Source organism: Melozone crissalis, unplaced genomic scaffold (genome assembly GCF_028551555.1).
Source record: "Melozone crissalis strain CALT ecotype California unplaced genomic scaffold, PUWL_Pcris_2 ptg000042l_1, whole genome shotgun sequence".
Taxonomy (NCBI): domain Eukaryota; kingdom Metazoa; phylum Chordata; class Aves; order Passeriformes; family Passerellidae; genus Melozone; species Melozone crissalis.
This window is the reverse complement of record NW_026535820.1, coordinates 14,017,347-14,045,137: the sequence shown is the minus strand read 5'-3', so window position 1 is coordinate 14,045,137 and position 27,791 is coordinate 14,017,347. Positions and strand designations below refer to the sequence as shown.

The following is a 27,791-nucleotide window of genomic DNA, read 5'->3' as shown; positions in this document are numbered from 1 at the left end:
CATAGAAAAGTTTAGGTTACAAGACAAGGCAACAAATTCAGAAAACTCCACAGCTTTATCAGCATAACCATCCCTTCAAAACAATTTTAGAATAGAATACCGTCCTAGTTTCGGCCAAGACAAGTACACAATATTAAAAATATCAGAGGAATACTCCTTTTAGAATGATTTCTACTATTTTTGAGGAAGCAGATGGGGATTGCTGCTTGAGACAATTAAAAGCACAAGACCCTGCTATGTTATCACAGTCGTCTCCTACAAGATTCAGAGACTCTGACTCTGTAAAACCCTATCACTCCAGATCTGCATTCCACAAAATAGTAACCTGTCAATGCAGCATTTCAGCAATTTTTGGCAAAGCAGCTTAAAACCACCTGAATTCCCCTAGCAAAGGATGGAGCAACACATGCCATGAAGTATGGAAGGGATAGCAGAATTCACCTCATCTCAGGAACAGGTTTGTTGGTTACTCAGCTCAAAAGAAAAGCCTAATTTTATGTATATTAGTATATGGAATTATTTCTGTATTTTAAGTAATACAAGACAGAATTGTTCCCATATTCCCCAGACTGAAACAGTGCATTTTATTTTTTACCAAAACCTCCAGCTTGGCAAGTTTCATGGGTTTATGTTACAAAGGTAGCAAGAAAGTAGATTCCTAGTACAAAAAAGAACCCTTGGATCTCATTGTCTTTGAGAGCTTTTTCTAGCTATCTCAAAAGTAAGATGTGATATTATGATCTATTGTGAGCCACAACATTGCCATGACAGAAGCACAAGCATGCCTTTGCAAATTACTTATTTACTCAATAGCAAGACAAATCATTTCAATAGAATTGTTTTCCATTGTGGCAGTGGTCACAGTGGTCTTTGGATGAGGGAAGAGACGAGGATTTGACTCCATATTTCAGAAAGCTTGATTTATCATTTTATGATATATATATTACATTGTAACTATAGTAAAAAGAATAGAAGGATAAATATCATCTCAGAAGGCTAGCTAAGCTAAGAATAGAATGGAAAGGAATGATAACAAAGGCAGCTGGCTTGGATAGATAGAGCGAGCCAGCTCCGCCATGACTGGTCGCTAAATCCAAACATTCACATGAGACCAATCACAAATCCACCTGTTGCATTCCACAGCAGCAGATAATCATTGTTTATATTTTGACTGGAGCCTCTCAGCTTTTCAGGAAGAAAAATTCCAAAAAAGGATTTTCATAAAAAGATGTCTCTGACATTCCATCATCACTGGAAGTCCACAACATGGACACAAAGTTTCCCGTGTGAGAATCCACTAAGGAGTCATGCTTAGCCCTACTTCCATGCTAGTTCCTCTCCTAAGCAATCATACTGATTTTAGAGCTCCCAAAGACACACTTAGAATTTCTAATGACACACCGGGAGAGACAAAGCATGTCTCCAGCTAACCATTGCTACTGCAATTCCAAGAAAGGAAAAGCTCCACCGTTACATTTGAAATTGAAATCCAGAAAAGGAGGTTACCAAGGACCCTCCTCCCCCAGACACCCACAGCTCCTGCTGAGTCTCAGGCTGATGAATCACGGACAGCTCAGACGCGCAGGTGAGCGTCAGAGCTTACGCATTTGGGTCTGCAGTGCTGAGACTTCAGGAGCTGCTCTGCCCTGCATCATCTCATCTCATCTCACTGCTCTGTCATTCAGAGATTCTCCAATTCTCACCAGCTTTTTACCTGCCAGCCACTGCTCAACAACTGGATCTCACTGTGAGTTGCCATTTGTACCACCTCCAGCCTCCATCAGAGAAGTCCAACTCCCTCTACAGGGTCTCTCTTATTTCATCCAGTTTCTAAACATCATGCTCTTGATAACCCACTTTGGACAGGCTGTCCTAAAATATACACCAACTGTGACTTAGAACACTGTGGCCTACAGAGCACAGCTGAATGGCATCAATAATGACTTCTTTCCCGAAATGTGTGTAAGACAGAAAAAGCAATGATGACACAGCTTAAGGCTACAATGCTGAGAACCTTTCAGATTATTCTTTCAACCTGTACATCAGCAGAAAAGGATCTGAGGCTGAAGCAACATATTCATGGACAGAGAATATTTCAGTATTCTAATGATTTAGTAACATGATCCACAGTCCTATTAAGTTTGACTGTGAAAGGTTATGTGCTGTGAATGGGCTCCAACACTTTCAGAAAGTTTGAAGTCCTGGAGACAGTCAGGCACTAGTATCCAACACGAGTAAAACTGGAAGCCTTACCTAGTAAGAATAAAACGCATCAGAAGGTAGATGCACTGTCTCATGCACCAGCACTGTTCTGTGATAGCAGCAACACCTGTGGATTGCTACAGCTGTATGCAAAGGGAAGCAAAAAGGCCACCAGTCCATACAGTGAATATGGTGTATGCTTTATTCTATTTACAGTACATTTGTTATAAATATAATACATTTCTTGAAAATCTTGAGTAGATTTTTTTTAAACAGATCAGTTGTTATAGTTACATAATAAAGTAAGTGACAATTTAAATGACAATCTCATGGTTGTGAAATAGTGCATTCTGTTTTGAGATGAATGAGAAAATACTCAAACTGGTTCAAATTTTTTTTTAAACACCCTAGGTGGACTTTTATGTAAACCTTGAAACATCACCAGTTTCTATAAATATGAAACCAAAATCTTAAACTAAAGAACCAAGAATCAGAAATAGAATTGAGAGACCTTATTGAACTTCACAGTAAGGTTGGGATTTACCATGACTAATGGCTTCAGACAGGAAAAAGCCAATGAGGTTTTCTTCCTGAATCATATCCTAATAGAGCCACAAATATTAAACATACCATGCTGGAAGTTTTAACAGCAGTCAAGCTGCATTTTTGACAGGGCATTGGACATACAAGTATGTTCAGATCTTCAGTTAGAGTATTTTATGTTATGAGTATCTTAATTACCAGAGAAGAAATACATTATAAAAGGATAAACGTATGTTCAGTCCAACGTGCATTGCATCGAGAAACAAACTGACAAGTCATCTGAATATTTTGCTATTTTCTTTTCTACACGATCTTTAGTAACAAGTTAGATGTTTGAGGTGCTATTTCAAAAAAACTGCAGCAAAATGTCAACCAGCAATGTAAGAAAAGAATCCCATTTATTTTTTCTTTTAGTGCTTTTTTTTTTCAGGAAGTGGTCAGATATTATTGATAATGATCAGCGCAGGCATGGAGTTCTGCTGACTTGTTTCAAACAAAGTAACTTGGTCCACGAGCTTGGCAAATACTCTGGGGGTTCCAAGGTTATAGACACCTGTATGAACAAAGCAAGCTTTGAGCTGCAAGCTATAAACCTCTTGGCCTTTAAGTTGAAGCTTGTACTGTGTTTGCCCAAGCCATGTAAAAGATCCGTGTATTTCTAGTGCTTCGGAGCTGAAAAAAAACGATAATAATGTTAATTCTCTGCACTTGAAGCATGTATTACCAATTTACAGGACTCTCTCCAAGTTTTTCTAAGATTGCAGAATGCACTGTCCCCCCCTCACCAGGCCCTTACAAAGACTGATACTTCCTAGAAATTTTTCAGAAGTCAGTAGGGAACTTATGTCACTATTCTGGTTCTCCTTGGACGAGTGCCAACTGCCATTTGTCTCTGATGCTGCTGAGACTTTTTGACTGCTTGCCTACAATCACTACCCTTAAATCACTGCCTTCCCAAATGCATACTGCTGTCTTTGTTCTGCAAACCCCCCTTATCTTTAAGAGTATGTTTTCTAGCAAGACAAAGCTGGACTTTGCAAGGATTAGCAGCTGACATCATAGCTACAGACAGAACTCCACTTAACATTTTATCGAGATACTGTAATACAACTTTAAAAAAAAATCACCTGTGTCTGTCTTCTTTCCTACTACATCCCTATCCACTCACACCCATTCCCACAAATACATAAACACATGCAGATTCAGAGTATCTAGGGTACCCTTGGGTAAATTTCAGGATGGTTATGTCTATCCATCAGCTCAATTTAACTGAGTCTTACCAAATATTTTTTAATGTTCTCTGTCTCACTTAAAAATCCTTAGAGTGGCTCTCCCCTTAGCTCAGATGAATCATTACAAACATTTAATGCATTTCTTTGGTTCCTAACATACTGTACACTACACACAGGACATTAATTACACACAGATGTATATAATGAACTCAGTGTATACTCAGCTTTCTACATAACTGGCACATAACACTAACACTAAATGTAGTAACAATATTCAAATTGTCATAGTTTAAGGAATTCCCATTTCAGGCATTCTTAGGTCTGTCCCATGAGCTAGAGTTAAATCAGACTGCATGTCACACAGGAATAGTCAAAATGGACATACACTGCTTTAGAGACATTGCACTGACACACTAGGAGAGAGCACGAGGGGGCTTTCTTCTAAAGCAGTTGCAAGGTACATGAGGAGTACACTGTCTTAGGACATGCCTCCCAATGTAACACAATATGACCATCTTGTGAAAAAACAGACCAGTGAATGGCTCCCTAACTGTACCTAAAAAGTAAACTACACTTAAATTTTCTGTCTTCCATTTCTGAACCTGTGTATTGGGCTCTGGGCTTTTAAAATCTTACTTGGCTCCACGGACTGTTGGCAAGAAGCCACTGCTCCCCCATGACTAAGCCCCTGCAATGTCTTCACAATCTTTCTTCCCCTTCCTGGTGGCAAACAGACTAGGTAGTATTATACCTAAGAGGGCAGAAGGGGAGCTGTCACCTGCATTCATCAAGAATTCAAGTTGCCTTGTTTAAACAGAAGTGGTAGAATTACAATGGTATAGATATCATGGCAATGCATTCTCTATCCCACAAAAAATCTTCAGTGAAACTTTTAGAAGCAACTCATGAACACTTCCTCAATGATAATATTTTCCCACATACTACTACAGTACTGAGCAAAAAGGCAGTCGTAAGAATCATCTGCTAAACCCAGATGAAGCCTTAAAAATATCCAAGGTTCTACAAAATTTTACACAAGGCCAAATTGTGGGAGGTCTACAAATTATTCAGAATTTAAAAAATGAAAACCTAACAACTTATGTTTAATAAAGGCTGATGAAGCTCCTATTTCACTGGTGGAAAAGATCTGTCTCTAGAAAAGATCTGCCAAGTTTTAACTACTCAAGAGTCACAATTAAAGGCCCTGTCTTAGCAGAGACTGAAGACTCACAGTTAATTGCATGAGACCTTTATCAACTTCAATTCTTTCAAAGAAGCCACTATAGAAAAAAATCCTATTCTAGATATTCAATATAGTTAAAATATTACAAGACTCTCCAAGCTAGGCAGGGTTCTTAAAAATATTGGTTTATTAACATTTGCACACTACCTTGTTGGTTTATGCCGCAAATCAATCATCACATCTACAACAGCCTGGGAACAATTGGAAAGTAGGAGAGTGACAGGTACCAGACAGAGGCTGCAAAGAGAAACAGTTCTACATTAAAGACAAAAAAATCTAATTTTGGATAGTCTTAATTATACTCTTAAATAGTTAAAATGATTTCCAGTAACACAGAATTTATATGTAGTTATCAATTATGCCAGTGTAGGTAGGAATATAATCACTTATACTGAATAGAGCTACTTATAATAAAAGCTGTCAATTAAGGCAAACTGCATTGGCTCATTTGGGCCAAATGAAGTTACCACCTCCCTTCATCCAGCTGAGAAAGGAGACAAAAATCATAAATACCATCTCAGTTTACAGGAAATCTGCTTGTTTGATATGAGACATACCAGAATAGGATAACATGGTCCAGTACACTATATTCTGAATTTCTGGTCAGCACACTTTGACTGGATACTTTTCTTCTGCACTGCCTCCCATAGAGGAATTGCTGACACTGGGCCTTAAGTTATAACCTGAACAGTGCCCAACCAGAACAGATAGCACATGTATACCTGGATTTAATGCAGGCCTTTATACTAAATAAAACTAATACAGTTAATTGATATTCTGCTTGTTAACAATTACTATTATTGTTTCTGTAAATAATGCTGGAGCAAGAAAGACCCCAAGATATCAAGAGGCAGAAACACAAACTACTGCAGCTAAAATAGCTCTATGTATTCAGCAAGTGATTTGTGTCACTAGAACTCCTTACCATTGCCTAAACACTTTAAATATCCTAAACTTGAATTGTAAGAAAAGAACAATTAGAGACTCTAACCAATAAAGGGTGAATGTCCTACAAGAATAATGCAAGCCATTAAATCACTGTCATTAAAATATAGCACCTTATAGAACATTTAAACATTAGATTTTAGAAACAAATCCCTTTCTTTAGACAACTTACATTAATTGTTATAAAAAACTGTAGCAGAGTAGAGCTTTTAGATACAACAACTCAGGCCTAAATAGGTACCTTCATGTTTCAAGTACAACCCATTGAATGTTCAGAACTCAAGCGAGGGGGTTTGTTCATATCATTACAATTTGGAAAGACTCGTGGATTTTACAGGCTCCAACCAATTCACTCTAGCAGCAGGCTTTTTGAAAGAGGTTAATACTGATATTCTTCCAGGAGACAAGCCCCAGTGATCTGAACTGTTACCACTTTTCCTTCTGACGTAAGTTGGAACCACGTGCAGCTAATCTTGGCAAGTGAGATGTTGTAGACATTAACAGCTCCTTTGAGCTAAAGTGCATCTTTCTTTCTGTCTGGCTGTTCAAAGAAATCACACTGTTTACTCTGACAACAAAAATAAACACAAAGGGAGCAGACTATTTCTTTTTTTTTCAGTAAGTTTGATAACATTACATTAAAGCTGTGAGCTACGGTGTTACAGTCTATCCTTTTTTACAGGAAACTTTCATTTTATCTATAAACTTCTGAAGTAGTGAGTTTAAAAAGTTAACAACATTTCACACTTGCATACCAGACTTTAATACCATAACGCACACAGCAAGTCTCAAAAGGATTTATGTCTAATTAAAAATATTTTTAAAGTTTCTAAAGGTAATGTTTCACTAACCTTTTTTGATGAAAAGAATGATTAAAAGATTCTGGATAATGAAGACTTGTCTTAATAAGATTAGAAAGCTGCTCTGGTGTTGGTCTTGCAGGTACCAGCGTGTTCTCTGGTCGAAAAAACTTCAAGAGAACTGTTTCTGGTAGTTCCTGAAACAAATTTAGGATAGCATTGAAAATAGTAACATAAGGTACCAGAATCACAGAAGTTACAATTCTCCATTATGAACTATAACTCATAAGGGAAACAAATCTGCAGCATTATGAATGCTCACATTTTTTTCCAAGGTGGTTTGCATTTAAGCATGCCGGATGAGGAACTGGTATGATTTATCTATTATCCTCTCTTGAGACAGATTTCACAGCTGCTTATGAAAACGCTGTCTGTGCAAGTTTCACAAAAACACACTATTGTTGCAGTGGTTTGCTAGTGCTTGGGTTTGCCTTCTAGAGAAAAGGGACAGCATTTACACTGCTCCCTGTTCAGCAGCTATAACTGACAACAAAAAAATTCATCACCTGCCCTAGGAAGTTCAAAACAGGAAAGCCAATGCACAAGTTACCCAGAACAGATCCGAAGTAAAGCAAACAGAAATTTACAGGAATGTGTGAAGACTGACACAAGGACTGAATAACAGAGTTTCTTTGAAATTGCATAACAAGCAGTTGCAGATATGAAAGTTACCTTTCCTCCCCAACTGAAAGCCCAAGACAAGCTCTAACACACTGCTTGGGATTCCCCCTAATCCTTTGGATGGAATGAGTCCCTGAAGCAGAAATGAAGTGATGCAGAAAGCTGCAACCAGCTTGCATTTGGTGCAGCATTTCTGTCCAACATCATCTAATCTGGTTTGTGAGAAGGATTTATTCAGGAAAGGGCTGCCCTTTAGTACTTCCTTATGAACCTATTCTGCAGAAAACCCATCTTTAAAGGAAAAAAATAATTTGCAGCAGTAAATGTCACTGCCTACTAAAAACACATGAAACTAAATTTTTAAAAAGCCACCAGTAAGTTGGTACAATATAATAAAGTTAATACTTTTCATTAAAAGGTGATAAATTGTACCTTCCAAGTTGAAAAGAAACAGTACAGGCAATGAAACCTGATTTAAAAACCAAACACACTGGGGCATCTGGAAATGTGTGTGAACACCTTAGTCACTGTGCTGATAATACCAGGAAGACACCAAATGTTTTCACAGGCTTGTAAGTCTTCCCTTTGAAAGGAAAAGTAGTTTTTTCCAAAAGTAATTTGAGAAGAAAAAAGATATTCCACAGTAACAATAAAATATATTTTAAGTGTTGAATGAATTTGGTGTTTCCATCCTACCCAATCTAACAACACAAACTGACAGCATGAAACACAGCAGAGATTATAGGTTTTCATTTAAATTATTCTCTCCCCTCAAATAATAGTCTAACCAATTTTCAAGGCTGCCTTCAACCACACAGCAATACCCTACATACTGTAGTTTGCCCTAGAGTCAATTACCTGTTCCAAGTCCTCCCAATCAGAATTCCCGAGTATTTTTTTAAAACCCTACAAAAGACAAATACGAATATTTACCTCTACAAGTAGACAAGAACATCATGAAATGCAGCAGAAACATTTACTGGTGAAAGTGCAGAGTGCTATTAATACTTCCAACCTTTAGTTCTAATATTACACCTCTGATGAAGGATTGGAAAGCAGCAAAATTAATCATTTTCCAGCAGAACTAAACCTCAATTTCAGCCACCTTCTGGTGTGAGAGTCAGAAAAGATGTCTGTCTCTCCAAGTTTAGCTGTTCAGACTCTAGGCTTTTTGTGATTGTGTACCTAGAACAAAGGCTAAGATACAACATTCAGCCCATTTTTCTCTTACCTAATGAATGGTTCAGGAAAGAATTAATGACTTCCAAACAATAACCAAGAAGATGTGCATACAGATCAGAAAGCTACCTAGAGACTGTTAAAAAAATGCTAAGTTTAAGGATGCATTAAACTCTGGCCCTACTCTGGAGCTTGTGAAATTGGATCAAGGCTTAAAAAAACCAAACCAAAAGCCCACACCTACTTGGCACCTGTAACTTCCCTTCAAGAATATACACCAAGCAGTAACAGCCTTATACTCACAAACAAAGCAAAAGAAAAATCAAGAACTGAACAGGGAATATTTTGTTGCTGAACACCTTGATTATCAGCCCAAGTGAAGTACTGCCTTTTAAAAGGGGAAAAAAAAATTCTGACCCCTGAAATCGGCTTGCTGACTCAGTGTGGTTCTTTGCAAAGCCTTCAGAAGTGTCACAAGCTCCAGTAACCAGCATAGGCTGTATACAAGAAAGCCACATCAAGGGTTAGGATTGACCCTTTCAAAAACCAGTTATAGTGTAATTTGAGTTTCTCATCTATACAAACTGGTAAAGAGGCTTGACTGGAAGAGTTGGAAGAGGGGTGTGTGTTTTTGTTACTGTTCTACATTTTATAGCTGCATTTTAAAGCTTTTTTGGTTTCGGCCTAAAAATACACAACAAGCATTAGCATTAGCACCAGAACTCAGCCATGTTCCTAGAGCTACAAACTGCACAACTGGTGCTTGGAAAGTTGTCTTCTGTTTTTAGAAAGCTTCTTGTTGCCCAAAGCCATTTACACAGGCCAGCTTCAAACAAATGCACTCAAAACTAGACAGAAGATTTCTAATTCAAGTAGAATAATCTCAACATCTTCACTTATTTGTGTTACAAGAAAGTCTCAACCATTAGAGTCTAGTATTTTGCTAGTTTGAAATAGCTATAAATCATCTCTGTATACACTTCTGAAATGGTGCTTTAGTCATTCACATCAGTTTCAGATCTCTCCTGCAATTATGCTTAGCTAAAAGTTGAAAAAGCAACGTTTTAACAATTCAAAGCACCTTTAAATAGATCTAACAGACAGATCTACCCATAATACATTCCTTAATATCTTAGAATGCATTTTCAAATTGAGAAGTTCTTCCTTTCCATCAGATAGACAGAAGTGATGGTATTTTCACATACAGTCACTTTAGAAGATTTTTATACCAAATATTACACAACCTAAAGTTTTCCGTTTCATAAACAATATTCTTAGAGACTGGGTCGATGTGCCCTTAAGCACACCAGGAAAAGGCAAGCACTGTAATTTGATTTCCAAGTTGTACAGAAGATCAGTATATTTGCCCCATAAACCACAAGTCATAAGTAGCCAAAAGGATTGATGTGCTCAGTCAAATATGAGGGACCAGTATGCACAGCACAGAAGAAAACCTAAACAGGAAACTCTTGAATGGAACTAAGCATAAGTAAAAGCAGAATATACGAAAGCAGTAGTGAGACATCTAAATTATGTGCTTTTTTTCCCTTTCCCATTTTAGATCTGAAAATTTCTATTTTAAAATCCCAGTTTTAAGTTGCTTCCTTCAACATGTGACTCATCCATATTCATTCTAGCTCTCAACTTACAGAAATGAGAACTCCAGGAACAGTGTTTTACTGATATAAAGAATAAAATAATGCATTTGAAAACAGATACCTTCAGCTCTGCAGTCCATAATGAGTAAAACAGCAGATCAAATATTGCAACTATTTGTAATATTTCATTCATGACAATAATATAAGCCAGATCTCCCAAACTGGTACTGTATCTGCTCTATTAATTGATTCAACAGAGTGAAAAATGTGTATTTCACCTCTTGATGTTCATTTACCCTTAAGAACTTTGCTTTTCCTCTACTGAGGTGGTTTAAGGAAAGTCTTAAATCCTTCCAACAATCTTGTTTTATTCAAGCATCTCCTCCCACATATTCTGTAAAAAAAGTCCTGAACTAGCAAAAGATGTCACTTCCAGTAATAGGAAAAACAGTTACTTAAACCCCACCCTCTCCTACATTTCAAGAATTCTGCTTCCAACCAAACTGTTGCTGACTCACTAAGCTGCATGCATTTTAAGAAGCTGTCTTACCTAAAATTATCCTCTCTGCCTGCATCCATTCTATACACATTTTATGGATTTTACTTTGGGCTAGCACTGGTCTAACTCACAGGACTAAACATGCAGCCCAGAACATCATGTGTAGTCCTGAAGAATACCTGGAAAGGACAGATGCAATTCCCAACATGCCAACATTCGAATGACAAACCTCTAGGCTGCTTCTCACCTTCCACTGGTGAGAAGTCTTTGCAAACCAGAAGTGTGTCAGATGTCCTATTACTTCCACTATTACTTCTATACCACCATATTACACTGAACTTTTCTTTCAGAATCTTTTGGATTGAATTCACCAGATTAGAAAAACGGGGAAGAGAGCATTAAGAAATAATATTAATCAACAGCCCTAACTGTGACTGGATGTTTAATACATTTAAAGTTTTTGTCCTTTCACTAATTTAAGGCAGAGAGGTCAAGAAGAAGAGATAAAGTAGCTGTGTTTCAAGTGCAATTTTAAGCTGACTTTCAGTTAAAACTACTTGATTCCAAAAAGCATGTTTCAGAAGAGAAACAAAACCTATAGCAGTACCATAGTTGAAAAAAGCAGCCCTAATTTACAAATTCTTAACTGAATTTATAAGTGAGGCTTTTATTACTTGGCCTGAAATGGATCTATTCAAAGCAATTCACTTTATTTACACCTTATGTGATTCTTTTTTTCTTCATATATTATTGCCTATGACTATTAACATATCACTTTGTGGCACCTTCTGATTCAAGGCAACAAACTATATTTAGCATTTTTTCCCCTACTTTTAGCCAAAGGATATTTTTTCAAAAATACAAATGAGAGGAAGGATAAGAAGATAAATGTTTTCCATATAATCCAGAGAGATTTTTATATGAAACACATGAACACTTTAACAAAGTCAATATTCTGTAAGTGTTCCTTCAGCACACTGCACGTTATGACTCCAAACTTGTAGAACATAAAAGTGTAAGTAGATTGTCACATCTCCTGGTAGGTCTACGCTGTCCAGTAGCCTATGCTCAAGTAGTGCTATTTTGTTATACAAAAAAACTCTAGTGAAAACAGCAACAATAAACATCTCTATTAGTGGCAGAAAACCAGCTTTAAAGTCATAGCTATTGTAGTGGTTGGAATGAAAAAGAATTAGTATCTCTAATTCTATTTTGAACAAACATGGGAAGAAAAGGGAGCACATGAACTTGAGCATCAAAAAAAATTGTATAAAATTTTACTGCTGCTTACCTTTTTAATATGTTGGTACATACAGAAATTTTAGCCAGAAAAGCATTTCAGCCTTTCCCCAAGCCCCACTGTAACCAGAAGTTATATCTTGGTTTTATCAAATACTATAGCAAGTTATGCTACTGTGGTACGGGAATAATTGCACCCTGCTGCCTGTTCCACATCCCTGCTGTGCATTAAATGTCCCACAAGGACCCAAGCAGAAGTAACCACCCACCACCATGCCTCAGTCAGCAGTCTAACACCTTACAGACATATGAGGATGAATTTATGCCAGTTCACCCAGCTACCAATCTACCAGCAACTGCTGGAACAACTTAGATATTTTTCAGCGCTGTTATGTTTATCTCCTGTTCTTCACTACAGTGCTTTACTGAAGCTTTGTTTCCCTGAACAGTAGTAGAAGCTTCCGTGAATCCAAACTACATATTTAGAAGCTGGCAAAGAGTTAATCTGAGATACACCACAAATGACAATGTAGCAGAAGCTAACCAGTACAGAGAATCTGACCAAAATATAAGTAAGTGATCTCATTTTGTTCAACAGAGTTGTTTGATTAACTTGGCTAAGATCTGAGCCATTTCTCAGAGGACTAAAAGAAATAAAGGGGGGGGGGGCAGAGAGGAATTTTGTTCATGTTTCATCAGTGTCCACTGTATGACTGTTCTTGGGCTGGGGATAATTGTCTGTGTCTGCCAGACAGACAAAAACTCCTTTGCTGCATACAACAGCACGAAACTAAGGAAGTCAAGAAGAAAGTCACTGTAGAGAAGCAACAAACAAAACTCAGCAATAAATGCAGACAGTGGACTCTTGCATCCTAGGTGACGCCCTGTTCAGAGTCAGGAATTTTTTTTTTTTCCCCCCAGATCAGAGCAGCCCTCTATCATTTATGAACTGGTTACCCACATGTGCTGGTAAAAAGCATGCACCTCCATCTCCCTCTGCTGTTCAGTCCTCAGAAAACAACCAACTTCAATACTGTCGGCACAAGGCAAATCAGAAACAATCTAGAGTATTTTCCAACCCTGCTCATGACTTAAGAGAATAAATACAGGCTTATAAGACAAAATTATACACTGAAAATACTAAATTAGAGGTAGCGTTTGAGTTTGGGATTTTCTACCACTGCCCCCCCAGCTTTTCACTGCTTGTGTTACTTTAAAAGAGCAACATAATTCAAAAACAATATACAGCTCTTAAGAGATTAAGTACATTATTTTCTATATCTAGCCTAATTTAATTCTATTTTGGGGAGTCTTTTAATTCTGAAATGTGGACTGAATGAAGCAAACTGCTGCAAAGTCTCAAATCAATTAATTGTTACACCTCACCTCCCACCTCAGAGCAGTCTATCTGCTCTCCCCACACTATTATGAGCCAATTAAATAAAGTAGTATCTGAGGGTATGCAATTTCTCAATTCTTAGCAGTCCTGAGATCACAGGTTCTTAAAATCTATGCTAACTCTGGGCTTTGGTTATCATGAGGACACAGAATTTACACGTTTATTTAAAAAACCTCAACAACCAATTACTCTTATAGCAGATCTCAACTGCATGACAATGCAGATGCTTTCTTGCTCCCAACCAAATTACAGAATGCTTCAAAAGAAGTGCGCTCCTCATGTTTAATGAGGTGAATACAATAATCAATGTACAATCTATACGAAGACAGATGTAATAAAACCTGATTAGAAATAGATTTTAGACAGAGAATGCTAATACAGTAGCATATATTCAAAAAGCATTGAGAGTACATACAGATCCTCCTTGATGCTAGCAGCAGGATCAATTTCTTTAATTTGAAATTGACTGTGATATAGAGTTCCAGTCTACAAGAAATGTGAATTTCTACCCATACCATTCAGTCATTTGTTTATTTTAGGATGCAGATGTGATTAATTTCTATTTTCTCTTCCTATTCATTTGAGAATCAGAACTTGATGAAATCAGAAGCTCACAGTATTGTGTCTCCTAACCTTAGATGTCTACAGTGTGATCTACTGTTCTACATATACATTAAGACAGGGAAAGGAATACCTGAGGGGGCAGTTGTCATTAGATTAATACAGCCTCTTGTACTCCTCAGCATAGCTAGAGCACGTGTGCCAATTCCCATTTATTTCATAGCACAAATAACTAAGTGGAAAAAATTATCTTAGCAATGTACAAACACTTAAAGGCTGACGAACCAAAGCCAAATGCACAGCTTCAGAGTAATTCACTACCTGCATTATAGCACGGCATTTATAGGAAGACATTTGTTCTGTATTGTTTTCTTGACAAAATCAGTACATAGTACTCTTTGCTGCAACTTTAGGAGCTCACTAAAAGCTATATATTATGTTTGCAATATTGGTAAAAATATTAAGCATGGCACCAAAACAAGAGGGAACAGCAATATGCTGCTCAGGAGAAGTCTAAACAAGCACAAGACGTATTTCCTCTAATTCTGAACATTAGTCTTCTTCATCCACATAAACTGCATTTAGTACAGACATTTTTACAGAACCTTATCTGTAACTTCGATAGTTGTTATCAATTCATGTACCAGAAGACACCCACCAGTTTCTTACAGATGCTGTTTTCTTTCATCAAGCAAAACAACTAGAAACTTCACCATTTTACTATTAACTTTTTTATGTAATAATCATTACCTTTCATGCCATTAACAAGTTTCTAGTTCTACCTGAAACCCCAAGAAGAGTTTACCTCAACAACAGCTCATCAACATGCTTACCTGCATATTGCTTTTCTCATGTTTCAACTGGGCCTGGCTAGTTCAATACAGAGGACTAAGCAAACCTGGAGTTTGTCAGTCTGAATTATTTAGTAATAACACATATCTAATGTTAAGATTCTACAAAAGCTTTCACTTACATACTAGGGAATTCAACAAGTCTATTTACAGCAAGAAGCAATTGTAAAGGAAAACTTCACAGCAGATTACCTGCTTCTGAGGAAATGAAAAGGCCTCCTTCCCAACAGTGTTAAGGGTAACATGATGCTGGCCCTCCAAAATAAGCTGCTTGCTGTCTTCCACAACATATGCCTACAGAACATAATACAAAGACATTTGCAGACCAGAAACTATCACAGGAGTCATAACACAGAATTACTGACTGCTCCCTAACTTAGGTGGAACATGCTGTATTGATCAAAACTTATAGGCTAGCATGACATATTTCTGCTAATTTCCACTGCTTCAAATGAGACTCTTCTTCAAAACAGACTGGGTTGCTCTTACAGTTCTGTAAGATCAAGCATTAATAAGTCTCTTAGTTTAAGATTTTGTAATTTTCTCTTTTAAAAGAGAGATTAGAAGAACTGGGTGCATCCAGAGTAATGTAGGGACACTTATTACAGTAATAGATACTAAGACTAATCTTTGCTGCTGGCATCATTATAGCTTGTTTGATTGTTTTCAGGAAAAAAAATTCACCCATAAATTCCATATGTATATGCCTGACAGTTCAGGATACCACATAAAATTATTTTCTAACTGTAATGTTTCATGCCCAAATTACCACAAAGGCCACAACCATACTTACCTTCCACAGTACCACAATGTTCAAATCAACTTCACTGCATTTTTGTATCAATCTCACTGTTTCATCAAACGATTGTTTCACTGCCCTTTGAGATGCATGAGTATGAGATTGCACATGTGTTCTTCTAAATTCAGAGGATAAGCTTTGGAAAAAAAAGTCTGCACAAGGACTGGCTGAACTTACTATCTACAAGAGAAAAAAAGAAGAAAGTGTTGAGAACAGGATGTGAGCTGACTCAAGTTGCTCTAACAGAGCTAGCTCATCATTGCAGCATTTCAGTTCCATTATCCCAGTGGGCTTCCCTTTGCAAAGCTACAGGATGCCAGACACATTGGTTTCTGTGCCTGACCTGTTAGAGATCAGAATAGCTAAAGGGCTGCTAAAGGTAATATAGGGAACACAGTGCTATAACTTGCTAGTTTAGAAATACAAATACCAAACTTGGAAATAGGAGCTTTGATTATTACCACAAAGCAGTCTACTGTGATATATCAAATCTATTAAAGAGAACTGCAGCATCCAACTAAGTCACACAAAAGTAATTTTTGCTTACTAATATTTTCCTCAGCTTAGCTAGAATTATTTACCTAAGTTAGAAACATACATTTTGCTAGCAATAGCAGAGATAATAGATGTGCACAGCACATACCCACAGATACAAGGCACAAACAGAAACACTGTGCTGTCATGTGTACCAAGCTCTTCCAACACCAAAAGCCTGGCAAAGAAACTGGTTTCTAAGAGCAATGATACTGTGTCCTGTTGGATGCAACAAGATAAGCAAGGAACTTGGCTTTGCAACCCCTTCCTTTCACAATTGCTAGCTTTTCCAGAATATGCTGTTGCAAAGTTGATAATTATTGCACCAGCAGAATGCTGATACCCAGGGAGAAAATCCACCTTTGGAGACACTGCTCAGAAGGGAGGACTCCTTCCCCATCTTTCCACTGTAATAAAATGCTCCCAAGGAAAGCTCAAGCTCCTGTAGCTCAGATTCCAACTTTAAAATGCACATAAGTATCATCTACCTCAGATTTTTAGTCCTGACTTCAATTTATATGCCTATGAAATTAAATGGCAGTGAATAGGTTTTCTTTGGCTTTAAAAGCTCAATACAGGAAAAATGTATGCTCAGCATAAAATAAGCAATCTGTCATTCAACTGACTAAATCCACTATGCAAATTAATGACCTAATGCAAGAGGCCTACTTTCCTCAGGTTTTGAGAAAGCATTTGTTGTATCAAGATCATTTACTGAGAGGATTATTCAATATCTGTGTGTTTAAAAAAGATTAGAAGAGCACGGTAGTCTAGAATCCTAAACTTCTAGAAAAATCAAACAGACTCCTTGAATTCACGGCAACCTCCTGTAGTAGTTTTGAAATTCTGGAACTAACATCCATTAGTTTTCCAGTTTTTCAAATAAGTTGTAACTAGAATTTTTAGCCTGTCTTAGTAAAAGTATAATTAAGAACAAGAATCTAATATCTGCAAGCCTCTACTAGAAAACTAGAGGCCTGGGACACATTTAAAATAACTACTCCAAAGAGCTGAAAAGGAAGGAAAAGTATTAGCAAAAAAGCCAGCATTGTAATGTAATTCCAAAGTAGTTCAGCTATGGAGCTGGGATCCTAATATTCCTGACTACAAGCCAGCCTAAGTTACCTTACCACTTTGTCCTGTCACATGATAGGGACACCTTACAAAAGAAAATATGCCGTTGTACCCATCCACCTACCTGTTCATTTCCAAAGACAATATCTGCAAATGTGTAATTTTCTAAGGGATAAAAAGAGAAAGCACTGTTTTAGCATAATGAGAAGTCACAACTTCAGCATACAGTATCCAAAAGAGTATCTTGTTTCAAAAAGTTCCCACATTCAGGAAAAAACCTACCTTCTGAGTTTTTGCATCTCACTGCTTTAAAACACAATTTCGCTCGCTCTCTGCTAGCCAGTTTAGTATCTGAAAGAAAAAGGTGGCAAGATTTTTTTTATTCACTCTCAGCATAATCAGAGTCCCTTAGACAAAAGTCTTGAACATTCACAAACAGGAAACAAACAGATGACACCCAACAAGCACAGCTAATCAGGCATAGCAATGGCACACAACACAACCATATTTCTTGTGAGGAAAGTTATCAGCCACCCCACACATAGATTTCTCTACATCACAGAAATAATTTACCTGTAAATTAAGTTTGCTTTTAAAATTCATTAAGTCTGAATAAGTTATCTGTGTATATATATTTCTTGAAATATAACAAAAGAAGGGCTTTACTATTTTTGGAATGGACAAAGTTATTTCAAACTAATTATTCTAAAAGCCAAATTCAGTTCCTTGTAAGATTCTTTTAACAATTTTTATCAGCCAGAAGCTAGACTTGCCATCATTTTGGTGATAAAGATACACACCTTTGTCTCCAGAGATGTTAACAGATTTTTGAAGCTTCCAGTGCTTGCTATTGCTTGAAACTTGCACTATATGAAATTCCTTAACACCCGTCTCACTCTATGAAACAGACAAAAGTTATGTCAAAGAAAACCAGTCACAACTGTGATGTGCTACATTGCACAGTAAGTGTTCACTGCAAGGTGGCACTGTTAGAATCTTAATTTAACTCATTATTCACACCACTCATAACACACAGTACTTAGAGACAAGGAGAGATGTAAGACCCATTGTAAAGTAAAGCAACAGTCCCAGATCACAGCAACTTCCAATTCCAGTAAACAAAGCCACACAAAGAGGAAATAAGGATTCCCCAGAAAAAGACTCACAAGCTGGTATTTTAGATTAAGAACAACTTTAACAAAAACTAGGCTTTTTAACTCCAATGCAGAACACTGTCCACAAGGCTGCTTAGTTTCTGGGATTACTTTAGGAGCATTGCTATATCATAAATCCTAGAAACTCAAGATCTGTTTTGGGTTTACATATATATACAATAAAATGTAGCTTTTGGAGTTGGCTTCCTTTCTTGTAAAGAGTGAGGTGGTGGTAGAAAAATAAGATTCACACTGTTAACTTGGTACGTCCTTTATAAAAACATTTCGCTCTCCTTAAAGGAGTGGACAATATTCAGTAAATGAAGAAAAAAACCAGAGCGTACACACCTTTAAAAGAAAATGACAAATCAGCTCAGTGGTTCCATTACCAACTAAGTGTCTATAAATTCTATGAACAGACAATTCAGTTACCTTGCTTTGTGACTGAAAAAATGGGAGCAGCTTTGCCAAAAAAATGAGTAAATTTAAATTAGCATGTTTGAAAAACTGAGTATTTTAATCTGCTTTAAGTCAACAGACATATGTGTATTAGGATTATATTAGTAAAAATGTCTTTATAGTTTGGTGATAAATGTAAACAGAGAAACTTCGTTCAAATTGGAGCTTAAATTCTGACTTTGACATTACCACTAATTCTACCAGTGTTTCCACTGAAAGGGGACACAGTTCTGAATAAGACAACCTTGGAAGCTGAGACCAAGAACACTCATCAATTTGGAATAAATCTTCCTCAAAACACTATGAACTATAGTCTTGCAATATGATTAGTATAGGAGACTTCCAGAGAGTTAGGATATAACTTCATATTAATACTTTTTCCAACAGTAACTGAATGATCAAATATGCAAGGTTTTGGGGTTTTTTTTGTTTGCAAAGTTACTGTAGAAAAACTTGAGTCTTGGTTCATATCTGCTGAGCTTCAGGACAGTACTATTATTATTAATACAAATAAGAACTTACAGTATTGATATTTTCTACATCCACAAAGAGCAACATGTTGTCCCCTCTGCCTTCTTCATCCCCAAGTGCATTACTCCTGCAGACAGTAGCCCGAATGTGCAGAGACCGACTGGTACAAATAACTGCAGTGTGCCTTAATACTCTGTGACTAGGAAAGGGAGGAGTGAACAGAAAAGAAAAAAAAAGACAACATTTTGAACAACCAGGACAGCCCAGAACACGACATCAAGAAATTTAGCTTTTATGTCTGTCAGTATTAAGGCCATTAGACAATTTGTTCATTCCAAGTACCAAAGATACCCTATCAAACCTACTTTATTTTTAACCATCTTGCTGCATGGGTAGGTGCTCTTTGAACACGCAGTCTAAGTCAGTGTGAAACACTGGAGAAAAAGGTTCAGGTGTTACCATGAGGGAAAACACTTCAGAAATGTTTCAGATGTAAGACAACTGGCAGAGTGAAAGCAAACACACATGTATTGGCACGCATATCATTAAGCTATTTAATGCCACCAAATGCTAAGGAAAACAGTTTCTGAGTAAATAAGTGAGAGAAAGACCACTACTTAGTCACATCTCTTGCCATAAATATTTCCTAAAAAGCACTTAGAATACCACTGCATTCAATAAATTTTCCTGAAAAGAGACTTTTAAAACAGAGAATCAAACCACAGCTACCCTGCCTACTTCCAGGCATGCTCAACCTCCAGGAGAGCAGTCCCTTTGTGAAAGTTATCTTCCTGCTTTTTTAAAGATGAATTAATCTTTACAATTCCATTTGTAGCTGCCATCAAAACACTTGAGCTTCTCCAATGTAGAAGCTTTTGGCTACCATAACTTCCACTTGGAAACACTTTAGAGGCATGTAGAAGTTTGATATGCATTACCTACTGAATATATTAAAACATCATGTGACACTTGGTTTTGGGAGGGAAAAATCAGTGGCTTCCTAAACTTTGCTTCACAATGTCACAATTACAGAAGAAACTTTTGAGTTTTGCAGTTAATGTTCAGATATACAGATACCTGTATAGCTTTCAAGTGGTACAAATCACATAATTTTTTCAACACTTAAAAGCTATGCTCCATCTACAAAGAGCACTCAAACCAGAGCAGTTCCCTTAAGTTCCCCTCAAAACTTCAGTACAGTAAGGAACAAGTACATTACTCAAACAACCCTCTTCCATCTCTCAGACACCTCCATTTCTGAATACTATGAGTTCTAAGGGGACAAATTCCCTATTCCTACAGACTAGCTTAAAACCAAATGAAATAGTAACTTTGATATTATAGAAGCTACAGAAAAATCTAAAGCAAGGGTGCATTTACATTACTTCAGTTTTGAGAATGTGCTACCGATCCACTCTCTCAACCATCTTGAACTTACTCTGCTTTGGTTTACACCCCAAACCAGCCTCACAGTACAACTTTGTTTCTCTCTTGGAACGAGCCTAGAAAACAAGCTTCAGCCACAAGAAGACATTCAATCCATCTTACTAGAGTTTATCTGAAGTAATCCTGGTGCAGACACCAAGTGTGCAGGTTTAGGCCGGGACAGTTAATTTTCTTCACAGTAGCCAGTAAGTGGCCATGTTTTGGATTTGTGCTAGAAATAGTGTTGACACAGGAATGTTTTTGTTGTTGTTGAGAAGGGCTTGCACAGTATCAAGGCCTTTTCTCTCCTCACCTCACCCCACCAGCAAGCAGGCTGGGGCTACATAAAAGGCCGGGAGGGGACACACTGGGATGGCTGACCCCCAGCTGACCAACAGGATATTCCATACCATATGGCGTTATGCTCAGCAACAACAACAGGGAAAAGGAGAAAGCAGGCTCTGATGATTACTTGCCAAGTAATCTTTAAATGTGACGGAACCTCCCTTTTCTGAAAACCTGCCTGTCCACAGGAAGTGGTGAATGAATTTCTTGGGGCTGTTTTAGCTTGTTGTGTCAAACTTGACTGTGGACTCTCTCAAGATGGTCCAAAAAGGAACTATACAACAGTGTGCAAATCAAACTTGGTATTTAACCTCTGGAAAGAGAATATCCTTCATCACAATACAATTACTAACCAAATTTTAACTAAGAACAAAACCTTTCATTCAATGCAGACAAGATTTTGTTTTATAAAATGAGAAACCAATTAGGTTATGATTTTTCACCCTATACCTCAGAACAATATGGTTCCAGAGGAACTAAATACAAATAAAGGTTGTTATAACAGAATTCCATTAACTCACCTTCTATTAATTTATTTTAATAATTTAGTATTTACTACTTCAATAAAAGTAGCATAGGCTACACAATTTCCTATGGATATTAGATCATATAGTGGAAAAAATATTGCTTAGAATAGCAGATAATGGGGCATTTTCACATCATCAGAGAGACTGGGAGAAAGTCAGTAATATTTACTTTTACCATTACAACCACAAAATCACAGAATCTAATAAGCATGACAGAGAAGGTAGCTTAGAAGAACTTACCACATTTTTGAGTGCTTTTTAATACTTTCATAGTAAAACAAGAAGTTAATTTCATGAACACCTTCTTCATCTGGTCCCCGTAACCACATTGGCAGCTGCACTGAAGCCCCAGGAAGAAGAACAGCATCAGGAAGCGGAACCTGTATTACTTCAGGTGAACCTCCCGTGCCAAGCCCAAAGTCTGCAGAAGAAGCTGAAGACAGCAGTGCTGTTCGCACAGAGGTAGGGTCTGTCACAACAGTCTTGTAAGCACTACAGTTCTCTGAGGCTGAAGGACTTAGTGGTGTTAAAGCAGCAGTATTTCCACCAAAAGTGAAAAATTCTGGATGCTTGGACACGACCTTCAGTGCAGTAAGAGGACACTTGCTTACGTTCACAAATTCTACATACGCTTTTCTGATTTCTCCACAGAGAAGCCCGGTAGGAAAATTTATAAAGAACACCTGTATGGGAGAGAAAAGGAAAAAATAAAAACCTGAACACTGAGCCCAGTTGGGAATGCTGTGAAAACAACCACTAACACAAACTCTACTGCTGTCTAGAGCTTCCTGAGGGGAAGTGAAGAGGGAGGTCTCTTCACCCTGAAATCTATTGATCAGACATGGTGGGAATGGCTCAAAGCTGCACCAGGGGATGTTTAGACTGGACTTTAAGATGCATTTCTGTATGGAGAAGGTGGCCAAAAGGGTGGAATAGCTTTCCAGAGAGGTGGTTGACGCCCCAAGCCTGACACTGTTTGAGAGGCATTTAGATGAGGCATTTAGATGAGGCATTAACATCCTGTAACTTGGTCAGGCAGCTGGACTGGATGATCACTGCAGTCCCTTCTAGCTGATCCATCCCACTCTATAGGCCCCTATCATTAACCAGTTACCATTTTAATAACCCTGCAAAGAAAAAGCACTGTATTTTAATTAACCAGCTGGAGTAACTTTTCTGGATGAATGGCAAGCAAATAGAAAAAAGCTTCAGTACCAAAGCTACCAAAGGTGTTGCCAACTACAATTCTAAAGGGAATATAGCAATTTCAGAAGGATACTAATTTTGAGGCTTCAAGTTTCAATTAAAAAAAACCCACACAAGTTTGTCACCGACAGATCAGAAATTACCTGGAAAGATTAGGCATTACCAAAATCCAAGCCACCATTGTTAGAATTGCATTTATAAACTGCATTTAGCTATTTTCTCAGTACTGCCAACAGGAAGTAGCTACATACCTCTAACAAAGGCATTTCTTCTGTAATAATGGGATCTAAACGTCGATCGGGTCCATATTTAATCGATGTTTTTTCCTCTTTTGTGTTATTAAGTCGAGGTCCTTGGATTTCTAAATCTTGTCTTCCTCGTACAGATAACCCATTGGAAACAAACTTTCCTGAAAAAGAGGTTTTTAAACTTTTGTTTAGTTGGGTTTTTTTAAGTAATTTCTAACTTTGTCTCTAAGAAATGATCCAAAGCTCCCAATCCAATCTCAAAAGTTAATTTTTATCATGCAATGCGGTTTTCATTGATTAAGCAGCATCACCAACAAAGAACTATTCAAAGCTTACAGCCACATAACACATGGCTGGCTCAAGTTCCAACAGCCAGTTATCCATTGCTGTGGGCTTATTCTGCCCTTCCACAGTTTGACTACAACTGGAAGGGAAGCGGCAGACACAGTGCAGGAAGCTGATGGCATTTATTTCCTTTCCCAATTTCTGCCAGGCTGGTAAAGTCACTTAGAGGATTATTTCCTTTAAAGGCAGCTACCACTCTCCAAATGGTTTTTATTGAAAAGGTTTCCAGCCTCTAAACAAGCTTCTATTTCTTTCAAACACGCTTTAATTTCCATTTCATCTAACAACTAAATTCACCACGTGCAAGACAATTTCAGATGAATGATTCAACAAAACAGATCAAGTAGCATGCAGTTAATTGTCAATTTATATAGTAATGTAAAGGAAAGAGAATTCAAGGTGCTAAAAAAAAGCTATCAGCCAAATTTAAATTTAGGAATCTATAAAAAGGACTTCAGTGCAACATTTAGACAAAAAGTTGAAAGTTAACAACGCAAAAAGATGCAGAAGAAAAATTAACAGCAAGAGAGTAAATGGAAGTTGTTATAGATTCAACACGGCATAGATGGAATATTTACATTTTGGTTTTTTACATTCAAAAATTGCAAAAATTTAGCACATTTTAAAGGAGAAGTAAAGTATGGATCTGGCATCCTTCCTTGTGGATTCCTACAAGAGCCAATTTGTTCTTTTTCCATTTCACTTGTTTCTCTTATTTCTACATCCCTACCTGACAGAAGGCCTTGTATCATGACAGTTAAACACTGGACACTAGAATTTAGCTCTACTGTGCAGAAGCCATGTCTCCTCCTTCCAGAAACACACAATTTAAAGTAATAATACACTTACCTGTCTGTAATCCAATAGAAGGATCTATCCCATCTAATGACACAGCACCTTGAACACTGCCAAGATTATAAACGACTCCCAGAATATGTAGCTCCCCTGTTTGATGGGGAAAGAGCTTTAGTCTTGCCTGTGGAGATATGTTAAATTTTTGTTGTTGTTGCTACTAGAAAGAAGTATTACAGTTAAATGTCCAATTGCTAAACACACTCATAGCTACATTTACTTTATAGCTGTGTCAGCTGTAACTGCAACAGTAAATATAGATCATTTACTAGATTGAAAATTTCATATACACAGAATTTACCAAACCACTTCAGAGCTGAGAAATGCTCATTACATTAGAAAAAATTCCTTAAAGTTAACTTTCACTGTGATTAACAGAATCACAGAATGACTGAAGCTGGAATGGACTTCTGGAGATCATCGTGCCCAACTTGCCTGCTCAAGCAGGGCCATCTAGAGCCAGCTGCCAAGGACCACATCCAGAGGGCCCTGAACATCTCCAAAGATGGATATTCTACAATCTCTCTGGGCAGCCTGTGCCATGTGCTCAAGCACCATCACATTTACAAAAAATTAAGTGTTCTAAATGAAGTTATAAACATTTCCTCATGTTCAGGAGCAGCCTCTTGTGCCCACTGTCTCTGGTCCTGTCACATTTATACAAAGTGATAAGATACATGAGGTACTGGAATTTCTGATTCAGTCATGTGTACTGTCGGTTTAATGTTAAGTTCAGATCATAACAAGTCTGAAATACATACTAAAGTTCAATACTGAAAAGACTTTTTAAAACAAAGTATAGTACTTACCACTTTTGTCTCCTCACTATTAATTAAAAATTCTGCTATTGCTTCAGTTCCTACCATATCTTCATCACACGTACCCTGAAAAGAAGAAACAGCTCTTTAGATACTATTACTCCTAGGCAGAGAAACTGCCATAAATAATATTTCCAATACCCTTCCCCTTCTTCAAGGGGAAAAAAAAATCACACAAATTTCCGAACAGTTTGGAAAAGCAAGTGCTACATGCTCAGCTTCTCCGCATTTACAAATTAAAAAAGCAGCTTGAGAGCTCAGTAAACATTTATTTAAGAGAAATTTAAGATTTAGCACTATAAATTGGAACCATTCCCAGCCTGTTTCACGGATATTCACAGAAGTATTTATCACATCATTAAAGTAGCAGTTCAGATCAGAACAGAAGGGAAAGTGTGGGATCTCAGTCTCTCAGAACTGGGGTGCAGGGTGAACGAGACCACCCCTGGGGGGCTTGGGAGTCCTGGAATGTTGCCAGAAATGTCTGGTGGCTGGACTTTGATCCCACAGGGGAGATGACATCAGTATGAGGATAGGAGGATTTCACCGGGGTGAATGGTGAAGGGATAAGTTAATTGGAGTGTGAGATACAGGGTTTAAGATTCCTGTACAGGGGGGTCTAGAGAGGTAAGATGGAGGAATTGGGGCGTGCCCTTCTCCTTCTTCTTCTTCCTCTAGGCCTCCATCTTCTGTGGTGATGTTGGCACTCTGGGATTGGACCTTACTAGGGGAACACTGGTTAATAAAGGTAGAGGGTATTGGAGAAAAATGATAAATATTGTATACGTAACTCTGGGTATAAAGATAGGTGGCCGCCCCAGGGGCTCTCAGTGTGTGCCCATGGCTGACTGCTGAGCAGAACTCTGTCAGGCCAAGAGAAAATCTTTTAGATAAGCATTTAATAAACACCGAGACCGAGAAAAAATCTGAAGTTTCTTCTCGTCCTTTGGAGCGCGGGCGACCCAAGGCCATCTTGGGCTTTTCCCAGACCATCTAAACAGCCCCAAAATCCGACAGGAAAGTGTATGGTAAGCCTTGAGACTTAAACTATGTAGAACCATGTTTATAACTCTGGTAAATACTTACACTACCTTTAGAGATCCCTGTGTTCCCAAAGTTTTGGCCAGGAAAACAAATTATTTAGGAATTTACTGTGCTACTCAATATTAGAATATATGAAAACCTTTAAAACCTGGATATGACAAGAGTCCATCAGAGCTTTTGGCAGCATTAGTTGAAGTATTAAGTCAAACGGTAGCACAACAGCTCATCTAAAGTATTCAAAACATTAATTTTTAATACAATAAGTTTTCATTTCTCTTCTAATCAAGATACTAAGATATTTCTATGTTATATGAGCACAGTTTTTCAGAACACACATTTCACTACGTACCACAACTCAAATAAGAAAAAGGTATTTGATAATCTACCTACTGACACTCATATTTGCAAGTCAAGGCTAATGTGACTCAAAATAGATGTGGTACATATATAATGAAATCTTAGAAGTATTTAGTTTTGCATTCAGCTTTACAATAAAATTGTTTAAGTAGCTACTGTTTTTCTTCCCTTTTTTTTTAGTTTACACTTAAACCTTCATGTATAATGCTTATGCTTAAATGTTTTCATACTCTGGAATTTTGAATACTCAATATATACTCCATACTTGCAGCTGTTTGGGTTGGAAAAGGAAGAAGCTTTCTTTACCTGCTCTTTTGTTTCTCCATCATGCTTCGCACTGAAGTCTTTAGGTTGAAACTTCCACAGCAATGAAAGGTCAGTCAAAAGAAGCGGAACTTTCAGAGGATTTCGGAAGGACACTTCTACAGTTATTGGTTCTATCAAAAAAGTGCAAGAAAATAATGACAACAGGCTTTCCCCATCACAATCTGAAGGCTATCTCAGAGTATTCACGTACAAACAACTTGCACAAGAATGTTGGCTCAAATCTCTAATAAGACAGGAAATATCCATACAAATTTATCTAACTCAGTTTATTTCATAAGTCTAAAAATCTTAACTTTACCTTCTATCACAGCAAGCGGAAATTTGGAGTTATCTGAGTAGCGATTTAAACAGAACTGCGTTGGTTGAAAGTTTGAAGGTATTGTTCCTTTATTTATAACAGACACCACCTGCTCCTCGAGCTCCTTCCACTGTTGGGATGATTCCGAGTCATATTCCTGATCCAGGCTCACGTGCGTAGCTGCCTGCTTCTCACCTGCACAGAGAAAGGTGGTCTTAAAGGTGAGAACAGTGATGTGCAACAGCTGCATCAGAGGGCTGCACTGGCAGTTTGGTAACTGTTCTTAAAATATTTAAGTGCTAGGTCACTATAATTCTTATACTATGCTAGGTCACTATAATTCTTATACTACAATTGATTTTAAAAAGTGAATTGCAGAGGAGCTTGAAATGCACACATGGAAGACAACGCTGAGATTCATTTGAATATAGTTCAATTTGGATACCACAGCATTCCAAGATTTTAGCATGCTACATAGTATACCCAGGCTACAGATCATTTCTACTTTATAACGGAATACAAGTCCACAGTACAGC

General features: G+C 37.5%; 1 protein-coding gene across 4 annotated transcripts in view; it reads right to left on the bottom strand.

The window, feature by feature from the left end:
• Positions 1 to 2,232: 2,232 nt before the first annotated feature.
• TRAPPC8 (trafficking protein particle complex subunit 8) overlaps positions 2,233 to 27,791 on the bottom strand; it is a 53,066-nt gene continuing 27,507 nt past the window's right edge. Inside the window, exons 16-31 of one of the 4 annotated variants that reach the window (XM_054284984.1) lie at positions 27,256 to 27,450; positions 26,937 to 27,067; positions 25,221 to 25,295; positions 24,409 to 24,535; positions 23,218 to 23,375; positions 22,001 to 22,443; positions 19,515 to 19,662; positions 18,180 to 18,276; positions 17,662 to 17,730; positions 17,504 to 17,544; positions 15,766 to 15,951; positions 15,165 to 15,266; positions 8,505 to 8,552; positions 7,017 to 7,162; positions 5,368 to 5,457; positions 2,233 to 3,417 (exon numbers count right to left, since the gene is read on the bottom strand). In XM_054284984.1, the coding sequence (XP_054140959.1) occupies positions 3,183 to 3,417; positions 5,368 to 5,457; positions 7,017 to 7,162; positions 8,505 to 8,552; positions 15,165 to 15,266; positions 15,766 to 15,951; positions 17,504 to 17,544; positions 17,662 to 17,730; positions 18,180 to 18,276; positions 19,515 to 19,662; positions 22,001 to 22,443; positions 23,218 to 23,375; positions 24,409 to 24,535; positions 25,221 to 25,295; positions 26,937 to 27,067; positions 27,256 to 27,450 (2,291 nt within the window). In that variant the 3' untranslated portion in view covers positions 2,233 to 3,182. The remainder of the gene's footprint in view (positions 3,418 to 5,367; positions 5,458 to 7,016; positions 7,163 to 8,504; positions 8,553 to 15,164; positions 15,267 to 15,765; positions 15,952 to 17,503; positions 17,545 to 17,661; positions 17,731 to 18,179; positions 18,277 to 19,514; positions 19,663 to 22,000; positions 22,444 to 23,217; positions 23,376 to 24,408; positions 24,536 to 25,220; positions 25,296 to 26,936; positions 27,068 to 27,255; positions 27,451 to 27,791) is intronic. The other 3 variants (XM_054284986.1, XM_054284985.1, XM_054284987.1) reach the window with 3 other exon arrangements.